Genomic DNA, 10,590 nt, shown 5'->3' on the forward strand with positions numbered 1-10,590 from the left:
CACTAGGCTCAAAGTGTAGCCTTAAGTTAGCCGCTATAAGTACACGTTTATATTTTTTTAATACGGGCTTGTCTAAAAAGCTTTTGACTCAAACACAAAGTCCCTAATGTCAAATTCCGTAAAAAAAAATCATCCCACCAACCATAGTTTGTTTGAAATTGTCTTTGATTGATATTGTTTACAAAAAATATTACAACTATTTCTTGTTATTTATCAAAATATATGAATAAAGATGTGTTCAATATCGTTAACAGATAACTTATTAGTGTGTAGGACTTGTTTATCCACCGACAGAAAGTTGTATAGCATTCACAATTTAAAGATTTCCGAAGCTTATAAGGTTCTTATTGGAATTGATGTAAGTATTTATTTATCTTCTTGTTTCTGCCCGCGATTTTGTCCCAAAAGAACATCCTATGTGTTAATCCAGGTTATAAGCTTTTTGGGTACAACATTTTATTAGAATCCGTCCATTACTTTTTTCATGAAAGAGTAACAAACATACGTACATCTACCCTCATAAACTTTCGAGTTAAAAAAGCAAATTATTTAAAATTAAATTTTAATTCTAACCCGAATATGTAGGTAGAAGTGTATGAAATACTAACCTTTCGCCATTAAATAAAATAATTCATTTGATTCCAAACTAAGCAGAGCTTGTTCTATGGTAACCAAATAACTGATAAACATACCTATATACTTCTAAATACATACTTATTTAGATAAATTGACATCCAGGCTCAGAACAAATATTTCGTGCTCATCACACAAAGATTTGTCCTGGGTGGGATTCGGACCCACCAACCGCGGCGCTACGGTTGTTGCGGCGAGGTACCGCTTAAGCCACTTTGCCAAACGTGCAGTTAACAATAAATTGACAATGTTAGTCCCATGTAATACGGATCGCCATATACCTGTAACGTTACTAAACTCCGGGCCACTATTGAGAAATATTCTAATATTAATTTGTCAAATTTTTCTTTTGCATATTCCAGGTGTCCCTGTTTGATGGTCTCCCACAACATGTCTGTAGTTACTGCAGTGTTTTGTTATTAAAACTATACTCTTTCAAGAAGAATAGTCAACAAGCTCAGAATTACTTAGAAGATGCTAAAATTGTAAGTATAAATTGGCATTTAGTCACATATCAATATTCCTTGCTATCAAATATTTGTTTGTTTTTGTCTAACAGTAGATAGTATGTTCCAAGCTCCTCAGTGTTTTAGTAGGTACATTATATTGTTGGTCCCTGCTGTCATTTTCGAAGATCTTTGACAGTTGTTACTAGTAGTCAGAAGCATGAAAGTCTGACGACCAGTCTTACTAAGTATCGTGTTATAAGCCAGGTAACTGTGTTGTCAAAGTCTGAATCTGGTGAAACTGGAAGCTGACTCCAACATAGTTGGGAGAAAGGCAAGACTTATGACTGGGAAAAGTCATTAGTGTATTAGATTTCCCTTTTATTCACTTGCATAGCAGACTTTATGCTTACCACTAATGTGTTTCTATTTTTCAGGTAACACCTACATACCTAACAACATATGACACAATATCACTATCATACTCTCCTATCAACATAACAGACTCAACGGAAACACCTTCACAAATAACGAAGCATAACGATCTTACCGATGATTGTCACGAAGACTATGAAATGAATATAACTGACAATTTAAATAATGAAGGAGATTTATATACAGAACATAAGAAAACAAACTCGAAAATATTGGAAGATAGTGAAAATTGTTTAGAGATTGAGAATGTAGATACAATTACTTTAGAATCAAATTTGAAGAGTCAAAATTGTACTACAAAAAGCACAAAAAATTACACAAATAAGAATATATTAAATAAAAAACAAAAAAATATATGCAAAATTGCCACAATAGTGCAAAAAACATCTCAATTAACAAAATTAAATGAGAAATTTTGTGAAAATGAATTCGCAATAAAGAATTTTGAAACTACTTTTGATGTAGCCGTCACTATTTTAAATCATGAGCAACAAATACAAGATGTTTTAGACAGAAAACTAACTAATAATTATAAATACAGTCCTTATAAATGTGAATTATGTTATAAAGGTTTTATGGATGACGCTGGCTTGAAAAAGCATGTGTTATATCAACATGATGAGGTAAGTAATTAATAAGTATTAACTAAGACTCGCGCAACTTCGCTTGCGTCACATAAGAGAGAATGGGTCAAAATTTTCCCCGTTTTTGTAAACTTTTTTACTGATACTCTACGACTATTGGTCGTAGCGTGATGATATATAGCCTATAGCCTTCCTCGATAAATGGGCTATCTAACACTGAAATAATTTTTCAAATTGGACCAATAGTTCCTGAGATTAGTGAGTTCAAACAAACTCTTCATCTTTATAATATTTTTATAGATACACACATAACTTGTATAGCTTCTGCTAGCGACTTCGTCCGCGTGTTTTGTGACATAAGACAGAATTTTAATACAAACTCTCACCCTTTTTTCATTCCCTTGGGGGTAGAATTGATCAAAATCCTTTCTTAGCGGATGTTTTCGTCATAACATGTACCTGCATGTCAAATGTCAGCTCGATCCGTCCAGTGGTTTGTGCTGTGCGTTGATAGATCACTATGTCAGTCAGTCACCTTTGAGTTATATATATTTAAATGTATATATTTGTCCACAGAGTCGAGGTGGCATAGTATGTGAAATATGTCATTTTCGTTACAAAGACAAGCGAGGTCTGAACCAGCACTTAAAAAGCCATAGACTCAAGTTTTCCTGTAGACAGTGTAATTTCGTGTCCAGAACCACGTGAGTAGGACTTTCAAATATCAAAATCAAATCATTTATTCATTCAGGTCAAATGCTGACACTTATGATAGTCAATGATACAGAGAGTGAATTTACCGCCAGTTCGGAAGTGCCAATGAGAAGAGCTGCCAACAAACTCCTGGACACTCTTTTTAATCACCAGATTGTTTTAACAATATTTCTATTAGGTATAAATCATTGATGATGTAAGGAGCTGCTACCAACACTACCGAACACACTTTGGTCATAACATAAATTAAATCAATTACTTTAATATCAAATTCATGTTTAAGAGCAGCCCCGGTTTCTCAGGTACATTTAACGGTAGTTTTTCTATTCAATAGAGTTTAAACTCATATAAAAAAATACTATTGAATAGATAAACTACCGAAGCCACGACCTCCCAACGCAATGGTAGCGGTGTGGCGACCTTAACCACGGCGCCACGGTCTCACAGTCTGTCTGGCTAAACCGCTAGACTTTTTGATGAAATTTCCTCATATGATATTGTATATTTTATGTTGCAGTTTTAACGCAAAGGAACATTACAAGATGCATACGGGTCTTATACATAAATGTGATCATTGTGGGAAATCTTATGAGTGAGTATAAATTAATTGTATTTGCATATAGACTAATAATATAATTGTTAATTTTCTTTATACACATATAAACTGACTGACAGGGTATATTTATTTATTTGAAAGGAGAATGCTCAAAATGTATGGGAAAAAAACCCAGGCCGTACACAAACGGTGTGTAACTCAGAATTTTAGTGATACTGAGTGATTCAATTCCAGATATTCGCCTCTATCAAATTCGATGGCTAAATACTATTTTTTGCTATTATCTACTATTTAAAAGGTGAATTTAAATAATAAATATTTTTCAAACATTCATCACAATGATTATTTTTTGAATAATATAATTGTATAAGTAAATATCTAATACTAATAAATAATTATTTTTAATGGAACTGTGATTTTTTAAAAATAATTAACAATAAAATAATTATATTCTATCACTACATAGTACATAGAAGGTGCCAGCTGCATTTCTTCCCGTGCATACTGCAAAAGTCAGTAGAGGGATGGAAGGGTTTGGTGCTTCATAGGCTATAGGCTAGCAATCTACCACCATGACAACACTTTTCTACCTTATAATAGCCCTCCAATTGTCTGCAACCCGCATTAGACCAGTGTGGTGGACTAAGGCCTGATCCTCCTCTTTGTTAAGAGGGGAGGCTCGTGCCCCTCGGTGGGGACATATATGACCTGGTGATGATGACTCATTTTTCAAAAATATATTTTTTATAATTTTTAATTTGTAACTCAGTTACATACCTATATTAAAAATGTGTGACTCTAAAAAGATTAAACATTTATATACTTAGGTAACTTATTTAAAAAATATAAAAATATATTGAAAACCCCTACTGAAAAGTTATAGCAAAATAGTATGTTCAGCCATCGAATTTGATAGAGGTAAACATTGGGAATTCAATTACACAGTATAACTAATTTTTTGAGTTACATAACTTTTGTGTACAGCCTGGGTTTTTTTTGAGCATTCTCCTTTTACGCCAATTATTTATTTATTCACAGTAAACTATCAAGTCATCTAACTCACATGAGACTGCATCATCCGTCGCTGTTCATCTGGTGTGAGGTTTGTGGCGACGCTTTCATAGGACAATTCGGCCTTAATGCTCATAAGAAACTAGCTCATAGACATGTAAGTATTAGGTATATTAAGTTTTAAAATAAAAGGAGGGAGGAGCTCGTGGCTTAGTTAACAACAGCCGCGCGGATCGATCTCTGAGGTAACGCCATGCTTGCCGAGGTTGATTTGTGGATGGGTGACCGTCTTATACATATCGAGTTCCTCCGTGTTTCGGAAGGCACGTTAAATTGTGGGTCCCGGCTGTCAATTTTGAGGGGTCTTCTCCCGTAATGAAGAGTTAAGCCTTGAGTCCACCACGCTGACCAAGTGCGGGGACTTGCATACCTTCAAGAACTGTTCTAAACTCTCAGGCATGCAAGGTTGCATCACGATGTTTTCCTTCACCGTTGTAACAAGTGATCATTATTTCTAATACACACATAACTTAGAAAAGTCATAGGTGTGTTGCCTCGGGTTCTAACCGTCCACCACTTGCGTGGTACCAACTTATACCACTCGGCTATCACTGCTCTGTTTGTATTTTTCTACGAATTTCACCTGTTTTTCAACTTATCCATTTCTTTATTTAATTAAAGACTGGAATTTTCCGTACAAAGCTAGAAATGTCAACCCCAATCTCCGTCTCGCTCTTCCTCACACCCTCTCACCCCTCCCCTACTCACTCTCGCCCCCCCCCCCCTCACCAATCCCCTACTCAGTCTCGCTTTTCCTCAACATCCCAATCACCTCCTCTCCTAGTCACTCCCTCTCACTCCTCTTCTAACCATTCCCCAACTCACCCTAAACTCTACCCACTCTCTTAACCCCCCTCTTACCCCCTCCCCTACTCCCTTCCTCTATTAATCAATATCGTACTTACATAAGTATTTTCTTCCCACAGCTAACTTTAGACCACTCCTGCACAAATTGCGGGACTAACTTCACATCACTGGAAGTTTTGAACAAGCATACATGTTCATACAAATGTAATGATCATACAATCTCATGCATACATTGTGGCGAGGTGTTCCTACAGCGCATAGAATTGAGAGAACATCTGATTAGTGAACATAGATTGTGTACGACTTATAGTTGTGAGAAGGTGAGTTTTTACATACATACAAACATACATATATTCATGCATGAATACATACATACTTTCATACTTATATACATACCATGCATACATACATACACACATGTACATACATACATAGATACAAACATACATCTATACTAATGTATACTAATATTATAAAGCTGAAGAGTTTGTTTGTTTGATTGATTGTTTGTTTGTTTGTTTGAACGCGCTAATCTCAGGAAATACTGGTTCGATTTGAAAAAATCAGTGTTAGATAGCCCGTTTATCGATGAAGACTATAGGCTATATATCATCACGCTAAGGCCATTAAGAGCTGAGTAGCAACGAAAAATGTTACGGGGAAAATTATGACGCATTCTCTCTTATGTGACGCAAGCGAAGTTGCGCGGGTCAGCTAGTGTATCTGTATAAGTATGTATTTACAAGTATATAAGTATGTTTACCAGTTATTTGGTTACAGTACAAGCTCTGCTTAGTTTGTAATCAAATGAGCGTGTGTGAGTTGTACAATGATATTTATTTATATATACATACCTACGTATAAATAACTATAAATGTGGTTATTCCAGTGCGACAAGCAGTTCTCCCGGCAGTCGTTGCTATCGGCGCACTACAGACGAGCACACGTGCACTCACACACACGTGTGCTGAGACCTTGTGTGTGCGAGGTCTGCGGGAAAACGTTACCTGTGAGTCATTATTTATTTATTTTATAACGCCTTTTGAAAATTATATAACAATATTTTTTCTTAATATAGACATTCTTATGATATATATTTTTTTATGATAGCCGAGTCGTTTAAGTTGACAACTCCCACGCTAGTTGTCGCAGGTTCGAACCCAATGACACACCAATGACTTTTCCAAGTTATGTGTGTATTAGAAATAATGATCACTTGTTACAACGGTGAAGGAAAACATTGTGATGCAACCTTGCATGCCTGAGAGTTGTTTAATATATTTATTGAGGGCATGCAAAGTCCCCAACCTGCACTTGGCCAGCGTGGTGGACTCAAGGCCTAACCCCTCCCTCATTACGGGAGGAGACTCTTGCCCAGCAGTGGGACAGTAATGGGTTAAATTTAATTATTATTATTTATTTAACTACTGTTCCAAGTGCCGAGGCAAGCCCTCTACCTCCCTGATCCTCAATCATCACTGCTAACTTCTTATTTTCTATATATTTTCAGAATAAATGCGTGCTACAATATCATCAAAGGAATCACACGGGCGAGAGGCCTTACCAATGTGCTCAATGTCACAAGAGCTTTACTATGAGGAAACTTTTACAAGTAAGTTCAATACTGTTGAGGCGTGTGCGTGGCTATTGCGTGGCGTGTGCGTGACGATTGCGTGGCGTTTGCGTGATCTCTGAGATGTAAGCAAGGATCATGCGTTGTTTGTGTCTTTAAAATGTGTGTATTATTTATTACCCGTGTGTGGGCTGTACGTGATTAAATTATCATAATATCGATTTATTCAAAATTAACATGAGTACAATACTTAACTTACGTGTTATAATTTATTTAAAAATATATGCAGAGTGAAACACAGCACAAACCACTGGAGCTGACATTTGTCATGCAGGTACATGTTATGACGTAGACATCCGCTGAGAAAGGATTTTGATCAATTCTACCCCTAAGGGGATAAAATAGGGGATGAAAGTTTATATGGAACTTTGTCAATTTTATACCGATCGGAGACTTTGCAAGCATGAAGTTACTATAATGTAGCATTCCCCTAAGAAAATATTTTCATAAATTACACCCCTTATGGGATAAAATAGGGGAGTGAAATTTTGTATGAAATTCTGTAAATTTTAAACCATTGATTTAGATTCACACATTTGATACTTTTTACAAACGAAACGTTTTTGCGCGGACAAAGTCGCGGGCAGAATCCATACTAATATTATAAATGCGAAAGTAACTCTGTCTGTCTGTTACTCAATCACGTCTAAACTACTGAACCAATTTGCATAAAATTTGGTATGGAGATATTTTGATACCCGAGAAAGGACATAGGCTACTTTTTACCCAGGGAAAATGACGCATTCCTATGGGAAAATTCAGGTGGCGGACGAAGTCGCGGGTAAGAGCTGGTTTAAAATATGAAGATAAAACTAATATTATATTTTTTATTTGCAGTCTCATCTCCGAGTCCACAGTTCAGATAGACCTTACTCTTGCAAGTCTTGTCCAAAGACTTTTAAAGGCCCCTCAGCTTTGAGGTCCCACGAACAAGTGAGTATTACTGTCCCACCTTATAACTGCCTCTGTGGCGCGGTCGGTAGTATATGCGACTGCGGTGCGAGAGGTCTCGGGTTCGAATCCTGGGTCGGGCCAAAAAGTCTTCTTTGAGATTTTCTGTTAAGAATTTTTTAGAGATTGCCCGGAGTTAGGAAGTTGAGGTCGAAGACCTCCATGTCTCGGAGAGCACGTGTCGCCTGTGGCCCAGCGCCTGACCTCTCACTGGTCGTGTGTACCGTCCCACCAAACTATGAGAGTGATGGAATAGAGAGTGTACCTGTGTATTGTGCACACACTTGGACACTATAAACAAAGTCCTGCACATGTGGCCAGTTTCAATGAAACTGACCGCCGTAGCCGTATATCGGCTAGGAGGACATTATTATTATATTACTGTCCCACTCACGGAATAACACAAGAGGAAAGGGCATGTCATACTATTTCATTGAACATGACTGTCGCCAAACTCAGCCGATGACATTTAACGCACACTGAAATATGAAAATGAATAAACGATTACAAATTAAAATGACCAGCTATATTTCTTTACATTAGAGTCTTATTTTGCACAAATACTTTGTGCTTTATGGCCAAATTCTATGTACGTGGTTTTAGTGTCATCTCTTAGGTTAGTACTAGGGTATGTATAGCTACACATACTTCATATGGCTCGCGCGACACGCCCACATGCCCCTTACTCTTGTGTTAGTTTTTCCGTGACTTTGCCCGACCAGGGAACCCGCACAAATAGTGATAAATTTTAATATTAATATATATTATTATTTTATTTCAGATACACACTGGCGCTCAGAAAGTAACATCAAGAAATCGTAAAATATAAGATTGTAATTAAAATAATAAAAAAAAATTAAGCTTTTTATTGCTTAGCTCGAAAGAAAATTGTTCTGTACAAAAATAAGTTGTCCTATCAAGAAATTCTTCATTTAGAAGTTATAGACATTTTAAATTAACTTCAGCAATGCCTGCCAGCTTTTATAAAACTGGCCGATGCCGCCAAGAACTAGCTTTCCCAAAAAATATTCTTGTTGCTCTTGAGGACTAAATGAAAAGAATATAATAATATATAAATGAAAACCACAATATTCATCTCAAATAACCATTTATTTCCCACATAAGACTTCTGGAAGATATTTACATTATAATATAATAAAATTTATTTAATTATTTATCTATACAATGCCGCGCTTTCATCATAAAAAAAAAAACAATTTTGACAGATTTACGTTCGTTCAAAATGTCAAAATTTCTTGTTTTTTTTATGATGGAAATCAGTTATTGTACTATACATTAAATTAAATATAAATAAATTTAAATATTTATAACTATTTTACTCTTTTTAACACGTAAAACTGTGTACAGTGAAATAATAGAAGCGTATTATTATTAGTAGCATAAAAACTCGGAGGATTTGTTTCAAGGCTAGAATAACTTATCTACATTTTTATGCAAGAGAAAAATTACTCACATTTTAACAAAAAAAAATGCGACATGGTTGCTTAGCAGTAAAAAGTAATACTACTTTTAAATATTTTAGGATATATTTTGTTTAATACTATGCTATTGGCAGAATTAGGCATAAAGCCAGAATCGCAACGATGCTAAACAAAAAAAAATAGGATAGTTGACTATCAGTCAAATCAGCTACTCTTTATGAAATGTCAAAAACACATTTTAGTATAGAAATACGACATAGTGACGGCGGCAGTGTCGTAATTTCGTTTTAATCAAATAAGTGCGAAAGAAAATGTTTTAGTGTGTAATAATTTTAATTTCAACATTATTTACGAAAACAATTCACATAGTGTAAGCATTTTAAATGAATCTTTTACGGGTACAAGTTCAATATTTAATAAGGTATGTTAACCCAGTGAACTACCCTATTTTAGTCAATTGTTTTAAAGAAAAAATACCCTCATTTATAAAGTAGTGAGACCGCATTAAACATTTATCTTAAATTCAAATATTTCAAGCTTTTAAAATCAGAAACGGACATTCCAAGAAGTAAAATCAGTGTTTCAAAATTATCTACACAAAGATTAGCTCCTTGAAATAACTGAAAATCGCTTCGAACGTATTTCGTTATTAGTGTAGCCTTTCTTCCAAGTATGTTGTAGTCGGCTTCCAGTCTCACCGGATGCAGCTGAATACCAGTATTGTACATGCAGCGACTGTCTATCAGACCTACACAACACAGTTACCTGACTTATAACACGATACTAAGACTGGTTGTCAGACTTTCAAGCTTCTGACTACTGTTGACGACTGTCACTTCGTAATATACGGGTAAGTGAACTATTGCTTAAATCCTCCGATTTTTCTACATTGAATATTTTAAGGTGCTTTTTACAGCAAAGTGCATTATTGAGCCTCAATTTACAAATTCATATAATTTTCTCGTGGCTAATTGCGGTCCTTGGTCGATAAACGATCTGTTGGTAGCAAACTTTGACGCGGTCATTACATCGATGGGTGACCTCATAATGGTATTTAATGTTCATCTCCGTGCTTCGGAGGGCACGTAAAAAGTCGGTCCCATTTGTTGTCAATTAAGATAACTGTCGTTAAGCCACGTCAAAGGCCTTTCGGCTTGAACAACTTTGACACTAGGTTGACCACTAACCATACAATAAGAAAAAAAGCATAGGAGTTTTCTAGCGACATCTGAATTCTTATTTTCTAACTAGATGAGTTTAACTTTCGGCAGTGTGGTGTGCGTTTCTAGGTAATATTTTTGGTCTCTGATTCATAATA

The 10,590-nt window shown here is 35.7% G+C and overlaps 1 protein-coding gene across 2 annotated transcripts; it reads left to right on the forward strand.

Annotated features, from left to right (window-relative positions):
- Positions 1-139: 139 nt before the first annotated feature.
- Positions 140-10,538, forward strand: LOC142985434 (uncharacterized). 2 transcript variants are annotated; one of them, XM_076133606.1, is made up of 11 exons: positions 140-358; positions 996-1,118; positions 1,517-2,137; positions 2,675-2,802; positions 3,330-3,404; positions 4,407-4,536; positions 5,366-5,566; positions 6,136-6,255; positions 6,757-6,858; positions 7,717-7,812; positions 8,612-10,538. In XM_076133606.1, exons 1-11 carry the CDS (start codon positions 233-235, stop codon positions 8,657-8,659), a joined length of 1,770 nt encoding a protein of 589 aa, XP_075989721.1. In that variant the 5' UTR covers positions 140-232; the 3' UTR covers positions 8,660-10,538. The 2 variants fall into 2 exon arrangements, with proteins under 2 accessions (XP_075989721.1, XP_075989723.1); XM_076133608.1 differs by lacking the exon at positions 140-358 and adding an exon at positions 540-667.
- The last annotated feature ends 52 nt before the right edge of the window (positions 10,539-10,590 follow it).

This window comes from Anticarsia gemmatalis, chromosome 30 (assembly GCF_050436995.1).
Source record: "Anticarsia gemmatalis isolate Benzon Research Colony breed Stoneville strain chromosome 30, ilAntGemm2 primary, whole genome shotgun sequence".
In the NCBI taxonomy this organism is placed as follows: Eukaryota; Metazoa; Arthropoda; class Insecta; order Lepidoptera; family Erebidae; genus Anticarsia; species Anticarsia gemmatalis.

Coding starts and splice junctions, on each gene's coding strand:
- LOC142985434 (XM_076133606.1), top strand. CDS start 233: ATGTGTTCAATATCGTTAACAGATAACTTATTAGTGTGTAGGACTTGT. Junction 6,256..6,756: donor TCTGCGGGAAAACGTTACCT/GTGAGTCATTAT, acceptor ATATATTTTCAG/AATAAATGCGTGCTACAATA. Junction 7,813..8,611: donor CTTTGAGGTCCCACGAACAA/GTGAGTATTACT, acceptor ATTTTATTTCAG/ATACACACTGGCGCTCAGAA.